Genomic DNA, 22,531 nt, shown 5'->3' with positions numbered 1-22,531 from the left:
TAAGTGTCTTTACCATCTTAAATACCTGTTCTCCAGTGTGAATCTTCGGAGCTTGACGATGCTCCACTATCCCTTCAAAAGCTCTTTTATTCTTGCGGTATGGGTGATTTGGACGAAGGAACTGAAGATCATTTTTCGACTATTCGTCAGCCACCGACACCCCCCCCCTCCGATTTCCTCCAGGCACTAAACTTATCCATTGTACCCTTTCACAATCTGCCCTGATAGGTTACCAAGAGTGGTCCAATACGAGATCGTTACGAACAAAATTTCACACAGGGTGAAATTCTCACGTCTGTACTCATCCCATACCCGTACGCTATCTTTTCACAATACTAGAAGATCATCAACCAATGGTTTGAGGTACACATCGATATTGTTGCCTGGTTGATTCGGCCCACTAATTAGCAAAGGCATCACAAGGTACTTCCGCTTCATGCACATCCAAGGCAAAAGGTTGTAAATATAGAGTCACAGGCCAAGTGCTATGAGTACTTTTCATGTTGCCGAAAGGATTCATCTCATCCGTACTCAATCCGAACCTTATATTCCTCACTTCATCTCTGAATTCCTTGTATTTTGAATCTAATCTCCTACATTGCATACCATCAGTAAGGTGTCTAAGCATTCCATCTTTCTTGCGTTGTTTGGTGTGCCATTGCATCAGCTCGGCATTCACTCTATTAGCAAACAATCACTTCAAATGTGGGATTATAGGGAAATACCAAACCACCGTAATGGGGGGGTCTTTTCTTCTTTCTCTTCACCCTCACACCATTGCTCTCGATATCATCAACGTTGCGCTTGTACCATGGTGCATTGCAAACGTGACATGCTTCCAAGTCTGCATCCTCGTTGTGAAACAACATGCAGTTGTTTTTACATGCATGTATTTTCTCTACTTCCAATCCCAACGGGTAGACAACCTACTTGGCATGGTACATATTTTTGGGCAACACATTCCCCCTTGGAAGCAATTCCCTCAAAAATTCTAACAATTCATTGAAGCTCTTATCGGCCCAACCATTGCTAGCCTTCATTTGCATCAGTGTCAGCACCACATGCAACTTATTGTGCTCATCTTTATAGTTCACGTAGACTGGTGTTTTAGATTCCTCTACCATGCGCTGGAACTTCTGATGTTGTCTTTCACTGGTGAAGTTCTCCTCCCCATCGCGCAACATTTCCTCTAAGCCGTCTTCATTGTTGCCAACAAAAGTGTCCCCTCCATCGTTCTCAACAAAAGTATCTAATACCGGCATATCAAAGCCTTCATTAGTCGTCATATCATTGCTTATATCTTCTTTGACTATTGGTGGCCCTTCACGCCCAACATCTTTAAATTCACCGTGCTCAGTTCAAGACTTTAAAAATATACGCAAACAACATACAAGAAAATTGGAGCTAGATTTTAGGGGCATTTGAAAGTACCTCCCTGATTTTTTATTTTTTGCAAGGATGCTACTGGAATGACAAATCTAGTGGTATTTTTGCAATTTTTTAATGGCAATAATGGTTCAAGTAGTGGTAAATTTGTAATTATCCTTAGATTTTAATGTATGCACCCGCATCTATTTACATATGACTATTAATCTACTCCTTAAATTATCTACAATGAAAAAATAGCGATCTTTCTCTAATTTATATCATATTGGAGCTCTTGCTCATTCCAAAATTTAACACCAAGGAATAACCACCTAAATTCAAATCTAGAACAATATAGCAACTAAATCCAATTAAGAATCAAATACAGATCATCTCTCATCTAACAATGATAATGTTGCAAACTTTTCCTAAATTAGATCTCAATTGCCTCTCTAAATCCATAACCATAGAACAAGCACCAACCATCAACCCTAGAACAATCTACCAAGTAAATTTATCTAAAAAAGAAATATAAATCACCTTATTAACCTTAGAGCGCTTAACTCCTCCAAATCTTGAATCCTTCAACTGTAGAGATGGCAAAAATGGCGATCGGCGCTGTCCTAGTGGGCTTACGACGGCTCTGGTCACGCTTGGGGGGCTCTGGTCGCGCTTGGGGGAGAAGGGGGCATTATACGGTAGCGTCCCATCAGTTCCAGTTGGTTCTTAACTCCTCAGTAGTTGTTCACGTACGGGAGTTTAAGAACCAGCACTGATACGTCAACAGTACCTGTTACTGTTGAACCAGCACTGGTGGAATGCTACATATGTGGTGTTCTGTAGTAGTGTGAGTACTACTCCATCCGGTCAAAAATAATTAAAGCTTTAGACAATGGTGCGGTCTCCAATGTGGAAGACGTGTAGGATCACTATTTTTTATTGGAACGATTTTATAAAACCCAATAAATTTATGACACATGACTACAGAAAAGGTCATCACTGCTGGTTCAAAACTGGCATCACTGCCGATTTTTGAACTGACAATGAATTAATGGTAGCATGTGGTCTCTGCTGGTTCTAGCATTGAACCAGCAATGATAATCCATCCATATATGCAAAAATCCTCTACGCGAACTCTTCACCATGGACATCGGCATAAGTTTGATCTCAAACATAGACGGAGACCACATGCCAAAATGTTTGAGGTAGAGTATTTTATATGGTGAAATATCTGTTTTACATCTTGCGGTATCCGAGTGACAATAATACATCTAAATGAATGACGAAAATACAATCTCCTTAAAGAAAATGTATTTTCTATCACTCATTTAGATGTGTCTAATGACACAATCTAGCTTGAACTAATGTCAATATCTAAATCTACATTCGCAATGACAATAGTAAACCTAAACGAATGGCAAAAACACAATCATCTCCAACACTTTTGTGTTTTTTTGCCATTCGTTTAGATCTACCTACTGCCACAATTTTTAACGCTCACACAACATTCGCTTCGAAGATGGGGAGATGAGGAGACGGGGAGGGGAGATGAGCTCGTTTAGATGGGGAGATGAGGAGACGACGAGGCAGACGATGGGCTCGGAGATAGCTAGGGCTCGGGGGAAATGGCAATCATGAGTTGACTTGGGAGACGATGAGGGCTCGGGGGGAAATGGTGGCCACGAGTTGGCTTGGGAGACGACAAGGTGGCTACGGGCTCAGAGATGACGAGGTGTCTACGTGGAAGCCGGGCACACCATCAACTGGGGCCGCCTGTACTCCTCGAGAGTGGCTTCGAAACATTGGAAGCGAAGTTAGATGGGGATGAGTGAGGGAGATGGGCTCTATTTATAGAAGAATTATCACTACCGATTTGAAATATGAATCGGCAATGATAATAGTTAACACCACCAGTTCATCTTCAACAATTACTGCTACGTCAGTTTAGAATACGAATCGGCAAATATTATCACTACTAGTTTAGAATACGAACTGGCAGAGATATACTTTATCACTGCCAGTTATTAAAGGCTTGTCTTTTTATGAACCGGTAATAATAATTTGAATATCGCTGCCGGTTTGTGTTACTAACCGGTAGTAATGTATCACTACCAGTTCATAATAAGAACTAACAGTGATAATTATTACTATCGGTTCTTACTAGCTTGGCTTTTTATGTATCTTGAGCTTACGAACCGGTAAGATAATTATCACTGCCGGTTATTACTGAATCAGTAGTGAAAGGGGGACAGAGATGACCTTTTATGTTGTAATGGCATTATGAAAGAATTTTTCAAGACAAATCTATAAGTATGATTTTCAAATTCTCAGTCTAAATATCTTAAAAGATATTTTTGACCAAAATTTAGAAAATCTTACCGGTGGCTTGTCCAAAGCGTCAAATATTTTTGACTGGACGGAGTATGACACAAGTAAAAGAATTGTAATGTTCTCTTTTGTCCATAGGAAAGAATGCTTTATATTTGTCAAGTCCATCAGTCCCTATTGAATATGAACTGAACTCTTTTTATGACAATGCATTGCTCAATTGCAATATCAGGAATAACAACAAGCCAAGAATACAAATGTTCCTAAACTGACACCACTAACTATACACACATGCACGACCTTGCATCTTTCTTTCTTTTCTTTTTTTTTAGACGCATCTTTCATATTAGTATGCACGTAATTATAGAATAGCAGTGCTGTTCGCTGCTTTTATGGAACATCATTTGCCACAGACTTCTTTTCTTGAGAGGACTCTTCGCTAAGGAGATGCCTTGACAAATCTGGCTCATTTCCTTGGTTACTGCTCCTCTTCTCCTCGCTTTACCCCACAATACAAAGTAGAGGCCAATCACTATGAGGACAGCTCCTATGATCCTGAAAAATTTCAGATGAGAACTAAGCTAGCTTCAGTTAATGAAACGTTCTATCGAATCTTTCTCTTGTTGGTTACGACACAATTTATAGTATGATAATTTTTTTTAGATGGAATAAAAATATCCCATCCTCTAGGATGAGAAACAATAATAATTATTTGTGCTCTATCGAATCTTTCTCTTGTTGGTTATATTTTTCTCCTGACCCTCCTGTATATAGTTGATCGCGAAGAATGACAGCGGCCATGATGGCAGCCATGACAGTTTGTAATGGCTGGAAGATAGCTGTGAAGAGAGCACCACCCCAGTCAATGCACCAGATCTGCAGAGACAAGGCGACCCCTGAAGCTACTAGTCCCGGCAGAAAAGATATGTCCAAATTGTCAAGAAATTTTGTCTTATTTTGCTATAATGTACATTATTCGCCAGCCTATTTTTCTGACAACTGCTCTTTGATATAGGTATTACGTAATATAGGTGGTTTCACTTCAGTTCAGTTGTCACTTTTGAAGCTACCTATGCTTCTTTTGATTTCCTTCGCCTCAGAGTTACTTAGGATTTAAAGGTAAAATACATAAATACTATGGGAAGTTAGAGAGAAGAAAATTACAGCGTAGAGTGAAGAGCTCTCCTCCGGAGTGAAGCTTCCATTTCTCACTGCCATTCTCACATAATGCTGCTATGACCCGAAGTTGAACCAGCCCAAATACCAGTGTGAGAGCAAGCACTGACAACCTGGCTGGGCATTTCTTCAACACTGGGGCCTACAGAAAAATAATAATAATCAGGAAAAATGCGTACTCATAGATACAATTTGGATCTAGAAGTTTGGCTACCAATTAAATTATTTATCCCATATAGTTAGGATAGGAATATTCTTCATGCACATGTCTTGTTCCATCGTTATTAAGAGTTTTTTCTCCTTTTCTTTAAGGAAAGAACATGAAATCATATTGAAACTTAGCATCATCATTTATTCCTTCAAAAAAAACTTAGCATCATGAACAATCTGGATATTATTATGCTTAACATATTACAAAAGACATGATATTATCTTTCAAGATTTCCCCAAAAATATTACTTTTGAATAATCAAATGAAATCTCTATGTGATATGCATATTTTTATCTGACATAAGGATTAAAATGATTATTGTAAAAATTGGCAATAATACTTTCGGTGTACTGTTAGTTAATTGAAAAGTCACTAGATCAAATGCCAAACTCAATGCATTCTTTGTCTCAAAAAAGGTTTTCTTTTCTGTAGTTTAGTGACTAGATCTTCTAGTGTTTTATCTACAACTGTTAGATAACAATGGCATTCATCTTACGAATAGCTTTGGCAAAGTGGTTCTATGATTGTAACAGTATATGTCAGTTTTATTAAACAAGGCTGTGAATTCAATATTTCTTTTGAGAAACTTTCCTAGCCTATTGTTAACTTAAAGGCAGATTATGAATATCTGTTTTAACTATAAGGCATATGATACAACTATAAATGGATAACTTTGTGCACTTCGTTGGAATACGATGATCAACAAATGGTGTAGATCAGCGTGATAATTGCATATTGTGGGTTGAGTTGGAGTAGACACCTGAAGTACCATCCATCCAGACCAGGCAAAGCAATTGCCAAGGAGGAAGAGACAGCCCACTGTCCAGTTCCATACGTGGTTTGGAGACACTATGCTGGCTCCCAACATATGGGATGACTTGAAGTTCATCAGTGGCATCCCTTTGTAGAGGGTGATGATGGTGGCTCCTCCTATGCTTACCACTGTGCCAATCACTTTAGCCATCTCATATCTTTTACTGATATATATTTACCTGCTCGAGCCTGGTCAATTAACCACAAAAAAGTTAGTATAAGCAATATATAATTACGAAGAACTACTCTAATTAGTAATATGATATTCTTTTTCACAGTCCTTAGATATAAAAGGATAATTTTGGTACTTCCTCACGAGGTAGAAAAGATCTTGCAATATATAGAAGGGCAGAGATATTAATATGTATTAGATCATCCTCATCTTTTTTTAAAGAACAACACAAATTGAAAGAAAAACATAACATCTTCTTATATAATGGCATTGCTGAATTACCTTAGGCAAGCAGCCAGGGCAAAGGTGATCACAGGAACAGTATTTTGGATAGCAGAAGCATAGGTTGGAGACAGATAATGCAAACCAAGAAGGTAGAAGCCCTGGTTGGAGGTAATCCTGAGGAGACAAACAAGTGAAGAAAAAATTAAAATCTGAACAATTTGTAAACAAAGACACAGAGACGCAACTGTGCATTTTAGATTACCCAACGAAGGCAAGAAGGAAGAACTGGACCAGCAAAGAGAAGGTGAGGGGCGGTTTATTTTTCCTACAAATGCATGTAAGATAACAGTAAGATCAGCTACACAACAGAGCAAAACATAACACATGCTGAAGAAGGAAAGCTCTATTATTGGAGTTGTGTAAACAAGGACAAAAGGATGGAGTTTATATGAGCTCACTTCTCGAGGAAGTAGGCGAAAGGGGTGAGCAGAGCCAAGGCGATGGAGTTGCGGTAGACGGTGAAGACGATCTCGCTGATGCCCATGTTGAGGGCTTCCCTAGACACCACATGGAACCCTGCCAGGCAGCATTGCAGCGCCAGCACCCCGAGCAGCAGCTTCACCTTCTCCGGGGCGCTCTCTATCCCCATGATCACTCGCCTCCTCCTTCTCTTGCTTAACCCTTCTAGTTTCACCGGACTCTATTCTAGCTAAGAAGATGGATGCCTTTATGTTACTCTGCTATTCATGGTTGCTTGCCACCTTATATAGGAGGAGCTAGCCATCATGTTGGCCTATGGTGCTCTATTATAGATTCAGTTAGATTAATATAGCATATTAAGGTAGCTAGTGTCAAATTAAAAAAACAAAGAAACTAATGGGAAGGCTGAATCCAGTACCAACAGAAGAAAAAGAAATTAAACACAATCAGAAATATGCATGATTGCAGGAAACACCCAGAGCAATGATGCCAATATAGAAGCTGCCACATGAAGCAGGAGCACGCTAGTTTCACCCCCTCCCCCCCCCCCCCCCACCATTTGGCAAGATTGTGTCCAGCACTAACCACATGCATCATCAACAATACAGCAAGCTGAGCCCCATCAGAGAGATCTTCGTAAACCCATCATGTAGCCATGCGCCGATACGGTTGTAGATGTGCTTCCGATTAGTCAAAACCTGTGCAGGCCAGTTGCAGAGGCTGCAACCCTTGTAGGGAACATGCAAGCACAGAAGCAAGATACTTGCATGCGTATCCCTCTACCATGGATCATTTGCTTTGCTCACCACATGATCGGATCATGATTTTTCGTCGCACTTACGTTGAATACGATTTGTAGCGTATCCTAGATATTTAATATTTTGGTAACAGCCTTATGTTGGCAATAGCAACTGGGCATCAACAGCTTTATAGTCTACGAAAACTAGCTGTCTCACTGTCTGGAAACTATGTCAATGTCTGAAACGATACAACCTCTGGGTAAGATGGTATCGCTATTTGGGTTTGCACTTACACATACTTAATCTTTAAGTGATCAAACCGCATACACCAGGCCAAAGTTTCGTTTTGATTCGCTTTATTGTACACATTAGGGTGCTTAATTATGACCTTCATCACGTCAATTTTATCAACATTTGTATATTGAGTTCAGCAGGTATATTTTCTAGAAGGTATCAGTTCCACATGCATCATCAATCTTATAGCAGGCAATGGTAGGAATGCATGCATCTCACAAAAATGTGGTCCTGCAACTAATCATGTGCATCAATAAGTCCGCCGTCTCAGGCATTGCAGAAAAAAGGGTCAAACTGGCCAACATAATGAGCTAAGATCACATGGCATTTGATTCTCTCCATCTTGTTGTTCAATTCCTAACCATCAAAATGGAGCAAACCTAACAAGCCCAAGACAACCACTAATCTTTGTGATTGATTCCAACAGCCACTGGGGTGTACTAAGAGACAGGGTTTACTTTACCGACCGGTCCGGCGGTAACCGAAAATACGCGATAACCACGGTTACAGTTTAAAAATTCAAAAAAAATCGGAGAAAAATCATTTGGCAAAATTTGAATTTTGGAAAAAAATTGCGATTGTAGCCGTTCGGTAACTGCTCGGTTTTGGTCGGTTACCGAGCGGTTTGGGTCGGTTACCGAGCGATTTTCTCGCATTTTTGAATTGGTCGGTTACCGAGCGGTTTGGGTCGGTAATCGCTCGGTTTTCTCGATTTATCGAGCGGTTTTATCGAATTTCAGCACAGTTCAACAAAAAACCCAAAAAAGGGCTCAACCTTGTAAAACCAATAACTAATTCATCTGAGCTTCAAATCAGGTGAAACAAATTTTGTTGGTTTCCTTGTAACATGATCTACATGATAAAAGTATTTATACTCATAAAAAAGTTTAAAATTTTCTGTGAGAAATTGTATTTGTTAAACCAAGTTAAATGCATAGTTTACTCTTTGCTAATCCAAAAATCATGAAACTAATTTTTTTAGTCTTATTACATGATCCTATATCTTTAAAAATACATGAACTCATGAATTAGTTATTGTAACATGCATGATTGTGTAAATGTGTTGCGACTAGATTAATTCATAACTGACCCATCACACCTCAAAAATTAGTGAAACCACTTTCATTAGTTTATTTATACTATGATTTACGTAGGAAAAATAATAGTAGACATGAAAAAGTTAATTACAGTGCTGTTTCTTAACATATTCACTTTTATGCTTGTGAACTTTGTAAAAATCATAGAGAATTTAATAAAACTCTAAATAAAGTGAAATCAATTTTAAATATTCTCTTAAAATACGTTTTACACAAGAAAAATATGTGTTTATATGTTACACTTTTCCTTAACGTGAGTTAATAACTGAGCCGCACGCTTCAATTTTTTTCATTTTTTTCAAACTTTCTCCATATAGAATATGATGCAAATGATATTATTTTTGACAATGTTTTTCACAGAAGGTCTTAGAATTGTGTCTAATTGTTTTTAAGATTTTGTTTGAATTTTTTTATTTTTTTATTTTTTCGGATTTTTTGAATTCAAATTTCAGTTACCATTCGGTTTCTGAAACCGGACCGGATCGAGAAGGTTGGTAACCGCGATTTTTGGACGATTACCGACGCATTTGTGAACCGTGCTAAGAGATCAACATCCAACAAAAGATTCACTTGTTTTTTATTTTTATTCACATTAGAATAACCATTTGTTATCATAGGCTATTATTAGCCAATCAATGCCTCGTTAGTTTTACAGAACTGAAAATTTTTAATTCTAGGAGAGGTTGGCAATTGTAACCTAAATTGGTTAGGATCTCACTAAATAATCAGACAAGTGAAATGTAATTATAATTTCAGAGTCCATCGAGCTCATAGGCTCAATAGGACTTTCATTCCCACGTTGCCCAACCAACATATAGAGGTGAAAGGTTTTCTCTACAAAAAAGAAATGCCAAGAATGCATGACATATAGACTTTTACCTCTAATTTTCTTATGACTATGTGTGATTTTAGTTGTTGATCTATCAAATGTACCTAATGCGACCATCGTAGTATCGTTGCACAACAATGTTGTCCGGCTGTCCCAAATGAGCCTCTCAGACAAGTTTGCATTAGCAGGGGTCATTGTTTCGAAATAGCTAATTAATTTTTGACTTTCATATTTATTTTGAAGAATGATTTGTTTTGAAATGTAATAACCATTACATTAGGTTCTTACCTTTGTAATACACATGAGCCTGCAATTTTCCTGAGAATGTGAACAATGTCCCAAACAAATTTGATCAATGAAGCTAAATACTCCCTCCATTTTTTTACATGGTGTATTAGGATTTGAGAAAGTCTAAAGCATACTTTGACTATTAATTTCTCTTACAAAATATTATCAATTGCTATGAAACCAATATGAAATCAATATGTTATTAAAAGATATGTGAAATATGAATCTTTTATAGCATCCTATGTACATTAAATATACGTATAATTTGACTAATTATTGATTAAAAATTTACAAAGTTCGACTTTCTTAATCCTAATATACCATGTGTTTTGAAATGGAGGGAGTACAAAAGTTCAGGATTTTGTCCTAAGTTAATCCGCATTAACGGAACCTGAGATGTTCACGGCGTGGTTTTGCATACGGATAAACAAAATGACACCATCTAGTATGTACTTACTGTTGGAGCCTTTGAGAAGAAAAGCACATTCTGGGTTTACAACAACTGTGCGCCAAAGTATGCTAATCAAAGTCACACGGCACGGCTTGCAGTCCCCTAACATCCACCCTCCAATATGATCCATTGGCTCGTCTTCTCTGATGCTAAGCTAGACAATGTCGTCCAGTAATTTAGAGAAAAATGAGTGCAACCATGATAAACCGGCATATAATTCATTACCATGAAAAAGAATCTGTCTCATTTCTTCCATCTCACTATACCTCGACTCTGCTGCTAAGCTAGACAACGTCGCCCAGTAATCTAGGGAAAAATGACTGCAATCATCATAAACCGGCATACAATTCATTACTTGGAAAAGGACTATGTCTCATTTCTTCCATCTCACTATACCTCGACTTCATTTTTATCGAGCACCGGATATTTTTTTAAGAGGGTTATAATAATCGCATATATCAGATCTCAGCTCGGCTAATGCAGCGCATGTTGCCCATATAACTGACCAATTGCTAGGTTTTAGAGAACATGTCTGGTACTTCTACCAGGCTGCTGCCATATGCTAAGACTGCCTCTCTCCCATAGAAATAATGCAAATGGTCTTAAACGTCCCGAATAAATTTGACAACATAGAAACAACCAATCTACCATGACAATCAATCTATGCAGTATTTTTTTTCTTTGGAACCTACTCATGACCATTTGCATAATTCCTAAAGAATACAACCATTAGATCACCCTGAAGGAGGTAGTAGCACAAATAATTAAAAAAGTGGTAGCACCGGGTCAGGTATGTGACCGTCCCCATTTTGTAGCAGGCATTACATGTTAGTAAACAAACAGCCTCTTTCCTGGTGAAATCTTTTGTACAAAGTAGTAAATAGGCATAAATATGCAAATAATAAATGCTATCCGTCTAGTCTAATCCTCATCTAAAGTTTACGATTGATTCCACCAATCTTATTAGTAGAGAGATTATTTTATGATATTTCATAACTGAATAAGTATTTTCTACAAATCAATCCCTATACATAATAGCATTCAGATAGAGATTGGATAGATGACATTCGCTGCTTGCTTGTACCAAATATTTTCCCTAACTTGCCACAATAATAAACAAGAGGCATCACATTGTGCCCAGTATCATCATACAAGATGAAAATGAGCAGCCAACCACCACTGATAAGTGATAACACAACCTGTGCAAATAAATCTCAGCAAGGACATGCAGTACAGAAACATACAACACGCAAGTGTAATTATGTAAAAAACGGATGCGAACAAACAGACCAGCACGGCCAGCAATAGAAACTGTAGGTCTTAAGTGCAAACAGATGGGTGCACTTCTTATAGTTCCATCCAAATAGCTGTAGAGCAAACATTACTTTTAAAAAATACTAATCTCCTCTACAACACCAAAGCTACGAGTTTAGAACATCCAAGTGGAGAAGCACGCCCACAAATAAAATTATAAATTTAGTAGTACACCTACTACATCAAGCCAGACATAAAAGGACAGACTGACATGGTCGTCCCCCTTACGCCCTTACCGCACAGTAACAATATCATCAATCTTCAAGATCATTCTAACACACTCGCAAGCTAGCATAATGGCGCTTGCGCTCACCAGCAAGGGTTGCACGACATTCTCCTCCAGGATGTTTGTAATTTGCCCTTTCCTTACATTGATGCCAGCATTCTTCTCACCTCTGACATGACGATTCCTCAGCTCGGTGACAATGGAGATTGGATTGAGCCCTGCATTCTCAGCCAGTGTGTAAGGGATGACCTCGAGTGCCTCGGCAAACTCCTTGATGCAGTAACTCTCCATCCCTTGGAGCTCCTTTGCCCAAGTAGCCAGTTGCATTGACATCTCTATTTCCGGTGCACCACCACCAGCAATCAAAAACCTCTTGTTCACCAAGCATCTGAAGCATCAAAAGGAGTATTAACCAATCAGAACACTAAGCAGATCAATAATAATTGCTTGTAATCTAAAAGCTTTTTTTATTTGGTTAAGGAAATTCCCTACAGAATCATTAGTGCCACATGTATTTAATGTACATCAATTAGTAGGTTCAAAAGAATATAAAATGTATTTAACCCGCCTACAGACATTGTTACTAAGCTTATAACTCGCATTATACATATTATAACCTGAAAATATCATTAACTAAACTAAGAATAAAATAAGCATCACAAGTGATTATACTGATTTCCTCTGACTTGCCATCTTCATTTATACTAAAGCCAAGTACAAAAATGGTCACATAAGCTTAAAGAATTCAAGCAGGCACAGCCAGCCATCAGAGTACTGTGTGGACACAATGTTAACACACTTCCAAGACCTATCTTGCCATCATGCCATGAACTAGGTAAAGGAGATAGACCATAAATTGCTTGGAAGCATAACAGGCTAACACAAAAGATATAATCATACTGCTAACACAAGTCAACTCCCACAAGCCCTTTACTCCAACCTTCGGTAACAAGTTGGAGGGTTTCCAAGCTAGTCAAGAGACTCGGCATCTATCTTGAGTTAGGGCTCAGATTAAATCTCGCCCCTAGTTTTTCAGTTCAATCCAGGCTCCACCTTCTTGAACCATGAACGAAAAAGTACCTCCCATTTAGTCAAGGGCCGATTGTGACTATGCTAGACAAGGAAAAATATTATCCAAAACATAATGCATACAACTTCACTAACAAGCTTTCCTGACAAAACAGACATTGCACACAATTTTCCATTCAGTAAAATCCAGAAGCAAGCCTTCCATATCATATCAACAAAAAATGTACCGCTATTTGCTACCCAATATATACATACTGTCACCTACACTATGAAACATTAATTTCTCTCCCCTGTGAAGGCATGCCCATGTAAATTACCATCCAATTTTTTTTCTCTACCATTGAACTGTGGTGGATGCACAGAACCAAAAGGACTTCTTGCAATTTTCATGTAGAGATAAATAATTTCATATTGAAAATTTTCATGATCACATAGGATCAAACTGTACAATGCAAGTTTTTCACTTCCCAGGACATGTCTAAAGAAAACACAACAAAATAAGCACTGAAGTGGTAGTAGAGCATATTACTAGCAATTAGAAATATAGCGTACAGGGGAGTGTTAATTTAAAAACAAAAAAGGCACAGCTGGCACATTTAATGGGTAGGGATAGAAAGTAATATGTATTTGAAGAATAATAACTTAAACACCACACATGGAAGTATAATGATGTCATGATCATACTTTAGATGGCCCTGAACCAAGCAGCACGACCATGCCGATGCCCGATGGCTGCAACCTTAGTCATCGGGATCGCAGAACAGTGCCACGATCCCCGTCCTTGGAACTTCTTCCCAAAAAGCAAAATGGGGTCGACACGGGACGTAGCCTGGGTCACAGACAAATCGCCGACTGGGTTTTCTTCTTGTTCACCTCCAGGACAATAACGGTACCAAGCGCTTCTAATCAGGAAGAGAGCCTACCTGATTCATATAGAGCAGATTTCTCTCCGTGCAGGTAGTGTTGGAGGGCGCTGGTCGGTAGGGGAAGGAGGTGAGTCATGGGCGACGCAAGAACCGACGGCACGACACATGGATTAACTAGCACAACCCAGCGAGGTCGGGTGGCACCAGACGACGAAGATCACGGCTGAAAGCGACGGTGGCCTCTCTGCACTAGGGTTTCAGATGGTCTTGGGCTCTCGCCTCTTGGCTGTGGAAGAAGAGAAAGGATACTGCTATTTTTCTTTGGGAAGGAAAGTGAACGGCAAACTTTAATCATGATGGGATGTACATGTTCCTTTGGACTTCTTGATGAGTTGTTCGATGAGTTTCTGGTAGAGGGTAGTTGGAAAGGTTTCCCTCCAAGTAAACTCCAAAATTCACTTAATTTTCATGAACTTTTTAGAATTAACTATCTTGACCCAGCTGCTGCGTCCCGGACTATCATTCCAAAAATACTTGGTTCATGTCCCATCTCCTAGCAAAGAGGTATACCCCTTTTTTGTATCATGTTATGGAAGGTGACGTTCCACCACGTGCATCCCTGTTCCTCGACCCCATCGACCTGGGAACTTGGTGACTAAAGTTGAAACACCAGGGCAGGGATAGAGGAGATTCTGGGAACCTTGATATGTTTCTTGCTTAATTGACATAGATGGCACAACCTCCTTTATATAGGAGCCATCTCTAACAATCTAGGATAAAAAATCTTATCTCCAGGACAGATTAATAAATCTTATCTCTAACTAATCGAACTTGATATCCAAGACAACTAAAAGATGCTACCAAATATCCACTGGTTAAAGTATTATCTTGTTATACTATAAACAGCCATGACACTGTCACATCGCTACAGATTTTGGATGATATACCACTGCGATGACCAAATTGTGAGTTGGACAGGGCAATAAAGTGTGGAATAAAATGCAATACTCCCTATCTACTCCCTTGTTCGACATTCATGCCAACATGTAAGGCATTTGCATTCTAATCTCTATTTTCACATACCAATGACATTAACTCTACTACCCTCAGCTACTGTTCCGCTTCCATGTAAATATGCAAGGTGTTAAATTTAATGTCGCCACAAAGGACCAAACCAGCACATGCCAACCGTGACAGCCATCAGAGCATTGTGCTCAAGCGAAATTGACATAAGACCTAGCCTCAAGGCCTGTTGAACTTAGCACACACTCACACCTAACAAACTAGTGACTAGTCATCAAGTCCAACATTTGACAGTCTGCACAAAGAATCTGGATGACCGACACCTGCAAACCTGTGCGCTGTCCTTATTTTGTGCATAGAACAGCACATAGAGGGGTTGAAGGAAAATGACTCGCTTTTGCTAAGCAAATTATTATGCCAGTATATGTGCAAGTAACATGGCAGAAGCAAAATAAGGTCTCATGAAATCTGTTCCTAATAAAAAGGTGTTACATATTAAACCACCAACCTCTGTTACAGGAAAAAAATAAAAACAGAGCACCAAACCAATGCAATACTTTTTATAATACATACGTAGACCCCCTAACTAAAATACATATCATAAACATGCAAATGCATGTAACCAAAAGCAAAGACTAGAGTGCATTTAAATTCAAAGAATGTTCTAAGGAAGCAACAGCAACCAGTATAAGTACAGATGTTTCATATGTAACATTCAAACCACCCAACATAGTTCAGAATAGGAAAATGTCCATATTACACCCCTCAACTATCATTGAAGTCCATTTTACACCCACAACTACAAAATTGTCTTAACACCCTCAACTATTAATAGGGGGAGGGGGGGCAGGAATAACCCCTTCATAGCAGTTTTAAGAGTAGTTTTGCTACACTAGTAGCTGGCATCATCTAATTGCATGTGCCACGTTTGCAGCCAAGTAAGCAAGATAAAAACAAGGAGTTGATCTGTAGTTACTTATCTCTCTCTACTCTCTCCTGCAGTTAGACTACAATGCAGAGGCCATTAAGCATATAACAGTTAGATTATTATTTCAACAGAAGATGCATTTTACCTGATGACGCAAAGGGCATCATGGAGACTGCGCTCAGCTTCATCAATAACCAACTGATTTGACCCCCTCACAAGTACAGTAGCGGTCCTCCCCATGTCCCTGATACCAGTGATCTTCACAATCTTGCCCTCCCCAACAGAGACTTCCTCGACAAGATCCGCATACCCAAGCTTATCTGTGCGGAAGTGCTCAATGTTGGCGATGGGCAGGCAGTTCAGGGCCTTGGTGATAAACTCAATCTCATCCCTCTCCACATCCTTCACCACAAGGATCCTTGCCTTAGCAAGATAATGCAGTGACAGATCAGTGACCGCATCACGCAAGATGCTCTTCTGAATGAGCAAGACATTGCATCCAGCTGCCTTGATCTTCTTGACCATCCCAAGGATGTAATTGCGCTCCTCACGAAGGATGCGGTCCATATGTGCATAGTCCGACACGATCACACTCTGCTCAATGTCAGTCTTGGGTGGTGAGATTTGGAACTGTATGACAGCGATCTTGGCATTCTCGACCCGTGTTGGTCCCCCTGCAGCGTGGCTAGCCTTCTTGTCAAAGATGAGGCCGCGGACGAGTTCAGTGTCGTCCACGGTGCCACCAAGCTTCCTGACGATGCGGATATCACGGAGGTCGAGGAGGTCCGGGTGAGCTGGATCCACCACAGAGAGGGCGGCGTCGACGGCGAGGGGCGAAAGGAGGGTGGAGTACTGGGAGACGACCTTGGAGTTGAGGGCGGTGGACGCGGACTTGACGAGGGATTCCCGGTCGGAGAGCTCGATGGGGATGGCCATGCCGTGGAGGATCTCGACGGCGCGCGCGGCGAGGCGGTGGAGGGCGTCGGCGGCGGCGGTAGGGTGGGCGCCGGCGGAGAGGAGCGACTGGGCGCGGCGGAGGAGGGATCCGGCGAGGACGACGACGGTGGTGGTGCCGTCCCCGGCCGCGGCGTCCTGGGAGCGGGAGAGCTCGGCGAGCATGCGCGCGGCAGGCTGGAGGAGCGCCATGCGGGAGAGGATGGTGGCGCCGTCGTTGGTGATGATGACCTCCTGCGCCTGGTCCCCGGAGGAGATCATCTTGTCCATGCCGCGGGGCCCCAGCGAGGTGCGCACGGCGTCGGCGACGGCGCGCGCGGCGGCGATGTTGGCGCCGCGGACGTCGTCGCGGCGCTTCGTGTCGGTATAGGTCTCCGTCTTGCGGGACGGCGCGGGGGCGGCGGCGGCGGCGGCCATGGCGGAAATCTGCTCCTACTGAATCGGGAGCGCTGCCTCGGCAATAGGGCAAGGGGAGCGATGTGCCTCGTCGCTGCGTGGGGTTCTGGAAGCGATTACGATTTAGGGTTGCGGCCTTGCGGGTGCGAGATGGGTTTGGGCTTTTGTAGCTCTCAAATGGGTTGCAACGGGGGATGGCAACGGCATCTGTTCCCGGGCTCCATTTTGAGGACGCCTAATCCTATGTGGTTCGTGTGGATTTGGGCTGCACGTAGAGTATATAAACATTAAATACACTAATATTAAATATAAATTAAGATATAAAGATGTAAAAATCATCATGAAAGTATCGTCGAAAAAATATATCAGAAGTGATACCGTAGTTTGATTTCAAATGAGATGTAGATTTCATATCCGTAGCTTGTAACGAGACGAGAAGGTTGGAGAACAAGAGTGGATAAAAAATAGATAAATAATTTAAATTTTAAGAGCTTTTATTAGATAGGACTAGAGCAGGAGAAGAGATGATGAGGGCACTAACTCGTACTTTATATAGTAGATCAATGACGGAGCTCTAGGCCTGATAAGACTAGGGTTACTCAGACCTATGCAGCCAGCGGATGACCCACGATTAGGGCAACGCATGGTAGTGCAAGTTGGATCGAAGAGTATAAGGAACATATTTGAAAAAATTGGGCCACAACTACGGCGGTGGCCCTAGTTGCCCCGACTTGAAATCCGCCCCTATAGCAGATATTATCGGTCTTCTTCATAAAATTTTTAATCCTAGGACTCATAACTTTGAAATTGGGGTGCAACAATTTGCGAAACCTAATTCAACACTCGCGAAAATTGTGCCCAAAATTACTTAGCTTATGCAACATTTCAAACAGACATAACGCAAGGAATTTTTGTAACCTAATACAACATTTTGTGAAGAAATATCCCGCATTTATATGTGATTTGTTGATATAGTGAATTCAACTTGCTGGTATAGTCTATTTCGATTATTATGTATTTGAAAAGGATAAATAACTAGTGCACATATGCATCAACTTTTTGTTTGTGTATTATATTGGTGTAAGTTGTTTTTGAAAATATTTGTAAATCTAGTTCTGAAACTTCACTACTAACATAAAATTTGCTTCATTACCATTTGGGAGTAACGAAAAATAAGTCTAACAAATGACAACTAAAAGCAAAAGAGAACACGTTATTATTCAAGTCAACTTATCATATTTGTTTATTTTAACAAATTTTGAGTTTGATCTTCAAATTTAAAGGGGTGATATAACACACCAGAGACTATACCTGTAATATTTGAAAATGTTTTTTGTATTTTTGGTGCATTTTGTGCATGCGTGCATCAAATGAAACTTGTGTCCTTATTATATGCCAGTAAAATATATGAAAACAATAAATTATGCTACATGGATATTGTTTTATTAGATTAGTTGTGAGGAACCTTGTAGCTCAAACAAACATCAAAATGGGTGCATGATGCGAGAGGAATTCGCGTTTCAGTTTAAAAGAAACCACATCTTCCTCCTCGGACTCACTTCCCACCTTATCACACAGCACCACATGCCGCACATTGGAAGCAGCTGGGCAGTGCGCCCTAGATAGGTCACGAACCTATTCGAAGGTAGGGTGGCAAACATGTAGCTATAACCTCTCCTTCTCGCGTGTTACTTTTTAGATTTTTCATGATTCAGTTGAACATATATTTTTAATCAACTTCCTGATTCATGATTTGATGTTTCTACAATGGTATATATATATGGACAAATGAAGATCTATATTACGAATATTTTGTTTTTTATCGTTTTATGGAGTCAGAGAGATATTCACTCCAACCTTAATGTGCCTTTAGTTCAAATATGTGAAGTGGATACACTACAATATTTATTCAACTATATATGGCATATCCAAAGGACATGGACAATATGTATGTACATATAGGCGAAGACAAAAACTAAAATAAATCAAACTAGTGACCTACAACAACAATCTCTATTATATAAAACACAAGTTGATTGCTACATCACCCCTCTCTCCCTCCCATCTAATAAAAAACCGATCTCCTCACTATTATCCCTTCCCACCCAATAAAAACTAGAAAAACCGATCAAACACCTTATCCTTCCCCACCCGACCCTAACCCGCACCAAGCATGCCAGCGGCGCAAATCCAAATAGTGCGTGCGACGCAAATCCGTAGGAGACTAGAGGCGACGCGCACAATCCAGTGGACAATGCGCGCCTCCCATCGCTAACCCTTCCTTTTGCACCTGCGAGCATGACCCTACTATCTGAACCGGTGGACGGCGGTGCGCCTCCTATCACTGGCCCATCCTCGTGCGTCCCTCCTTGTGAGTGGCAGATCCGTATTTATTTTATCTTGCACCCGGAGGCGACGACAACCATGGATTCGTGCATGGCAAATCCACTAGGAGACCAGCAACGACAAACACAATCCAGGGTCCATTGGCTCCACCACGACAATGCTGACGATGCGAATCCAAATAGCATAATAGAGGCAATCATAGAGATGATTGTATCACACGTCTATTTTCATGTACTACTGAATAATGTGTTCTTCCAAGAATGACTATCATTTACATTGATTGGCAAGTATGTGACTTATTCATGAAACTCTTTGTTTATTTTATGATGTTATTTTTAGTCGATCCTAATTGCATATCATTGTGATGATATATAAGTCCAGCACATGTATTGATTGATGATCACATTTTATGGATCATAGGTATAGAGATATCAGGTCAATAATGTGGATATTTATGTTAAAGAACATGGTGTTGGATAGATCCACTTTGAGATACTGTTGGGATTGTTATTTATGATGTGCTATAAGTTATTATCTCAAATGGTGTACCTGCAGGATCCTTAAACCTGAGATCGTTATTGATTCTCAGAAGTGTAGTGGCATACTTTGAAGCTGTCAAACGCTATTCCGTAACTAGGTAGTCACAAAGGTAGTTTTCGGGTTTGTCATGAAACATGTCGTAGGGTATGAGCGATCAAGATGGAATTTGCCCCACCTTGATAACGGGAGAAATATCACTGGGCCCCTCGAGGTAGTTGGATTGAAAAAGTGCATGGCTATACCAATATGATTAAAGAGTTAATCATGATGAATCCACTATTTGATCGAGTGAATGGTCAGGCTATCACAAGGGTAGCACGTATCTCACCTTAAACTTGACTGGTATCGTGAGGCGAAGGGATCAGTGCATGTGTATATCAAGGTTCAGCCGATATGATCTTTTATGGATACTCGAGAGTCAACATATCCTGCTAGGAACCGCTATTGATTTTGGCTTGGAAAGAGTTTCCGAGTCATAGCTGTTTGTACATGAACCTAACGGGTCACATACTTAATGGGTTGAAACAAAACATGTGAATTTGATTCGCATATGGATTTTGATTGGATTGTGATCCATAAGCTCGTTGGCGAGCTCTATATAAGGAGAGCCGCGGGTAGGGCATGTTGAGGTTGAACCACTCTGAAACCCTAGCCACAACCTTCCACACGATCTTCCAAAACCCTAGCCACGCATACGGTGCTAGCACATCAGCGCTCAACATTTCTGCCCATTACATGTGGATACTGTAGAGGCATTGTTGCTATTGCAACACTGATCTTCTCGGCGAGTTGAACGCGACGTGTTCGGGATTGGTCGCCAACCGTGGTCGAGGAGCACGACCACCTATTCGGAGTTGGTCGATGAGCACGACCACCTGCTCGGAGTTGGTGGAGGAGCACGACCACTTACGCGGGGCTGGTCGCAGATCTGATCGAGAAGCTGCTTGAGGAGTTTGACGCGAACAACGTTGGATCGATCTATTCTAACTCTTCTTTCGCTGCACTACGCGTCGAGCGGTAACGATCTATGATCCTTTATTAGCTTGAATTTCTGGGTGAACACGGTAGAATTTTTTTTAAAACTTGCATAGCCTACCCGTTCCTCAATAGTGTTGCCTCTTTGTCACCCTTGTCGCTATGTGGAAGTGTGGAGGTAGTAGTGGTACAACAGGAGGAGATCTAGGGGTGGGTGCAGATGGAGCAGCGACACACGTGGCTAGGATGGAGTGAAGGAGGCATGGCGGGAATCAACTAGTGCACCTCCACCTACGGTGACACATCCCCTTCCGACGAGCCACTCCAATCCCCACAAGATCTAAAACCGATGCACCCACCCAATCACTCCTCTGATTCTACTCCCTCCTTAAGCTGGTTTTAGATAAATCGCTTTGCCCTCTCATTGGATTGCTGCCTCTCTCCTTCGTTTCTATCACTCTATGAGCACCCAACGGATGACGACTCAGAGATGTGTGGCCGTTCGGGGATGCTCCATTGGACACGGGCTGACACATTGAGCAACCGTATGGCCGCTTTGTCCACCGTTGACCGGCTGCCTGCTCAAAAAGAAATCAAGATTAGGTTGCCCCTAACCTCTACCCAATCACCCCCGATATGCCACTAGTGTGTTTTGGTGGTCAGTTATTATCCATTTCCTCCTGTTCTCTTGCAGGATTGCATCGATCGCCCCCCATGCTGCAGTCTGTTCAACCCACCACAGAAATCATTGTCGTGCTCTATGTCCCCCTCTAACGTTCTACACTGCCTGTTGGATATTCAAGTTTTTTATTTATTTATCGATTTATACTTATTTCCCATCTAACCAAACATCATTAATTCATGAGGTAATTCTAGTCTTACCTAGCTTCCTCGATATGAGCCTTGGTAGTTGTTGCAGAATACAACAAATGTACCATAATCAGTGGAGATCCGTGGTCTTTTGACTAACACTTTTCATAAACAATCGTTCTTTGCTAATATAACACATTTTTAATTGTGCAGCTCTGATGTTAGCAAGGAATAATCTGGCTGCTATGTATAAAATAGAGACCCCTGCTGGTAAGTAAAAATGAATTCATTGCTCTATACCTGGCATTGTTTATGTTGGGGATGGTCTCACAAACCCCTTTGGATGCGGAATCAAAGGCCTCTGTGGTCACTAACAAAATGTACGGCTATCATGGATTGTAATGTTAAAGGAACCCTTCGGACATGCCGAAGGTACCTTGCAGACACTAGGCGCCGCCGGAGCATGTACTGGTGCGGGATCAGCGAAGCTTGTGTCAAGCCTTCGGAAGGCGATCGAAGGCCTTCGTTGGGTTTCACGGGGGGAAACAACCGAAGGGACACCAGAGGTGTCATCACAAGCAAAGCATGTACCGGCCTTCAAAAGCCGGTTGAAGACTATCGCAAGGTGCCATGAGGAAGTCAACCGAATGTGCAC

The 22,531-nt window shown here is 41.0% G+C and overlaps 1 protein-coding gene and 1 pseudogene across 1 annotated transcript; both read right to left on the bottom strand.

Moving 5' to 3' along the window:
* Positions 1 to 3,829: 3,829 nt before the first annotated feature.
* LOC133920576 (WAT1-related protein At3g18200-like) lies at positions 3,830 to 7,005 on the bottom strand (annotated as a pseudogene).
* Positions 7,006 to 11,772: 4,767 nt separating this feature from the next.
* On the bottom strand, positions 11,773 to 17,360 carry LOC133922207 (T-complex protein 1 subunit delta-like). The gene is made up of 2 exons (XM_062367425.1): positions 16,001 to 17,360; positions 11,773 to 12,397 (listed from the first exon to the last, which is right to left on the bottom strand). Exons 1-2 carry the CDS (start codon positions 17,224 to 17,226, stop codon positions 12,016 to 12,018), a joined length of 1,608 nt encoding a protein of 535 aa, XP_062223409.1. The 5' UTR covers positions 17,227 to 17,360; the 3' UTR covers positions 11,773 to 12,015.
* Between the last annotated feature and the right edge of the window lie 5,171 nt (positions 17,361 to 22,531).

Source organism: Phragmites australis, chromosome 6, assembly GCF_958298935.1.
Source record: "Phragmites australis chromosome 6, lpPhrAust1.1, whole genome shotgun sequence".
NCBI lineage: Eukaryota > Viridiplantae > Streptophyta > Magnoliopsida > Poales > Poaceae > Phragmites > Phragmites australis.
This window is presented reverse-complemented; position numbering and strand designations above follow the sequence as displayed.

Coding starts and splice junctions, on each gene's coding strand:
- LOC133922207 (XM_062367425.1), bottom strand. CDS start 17,226: ATGGCCGCCGCCGCCGCCGCCCCCGCGCCGTCCCGCAAGACGGAGACC. Junction 12,398..16,000: donor GATGCCCTTTGCGTCATCAG/GTAAAATGCATC, acceptor TTGATGCTTCAG/ATGCTTGGTGAACAAGAGGT.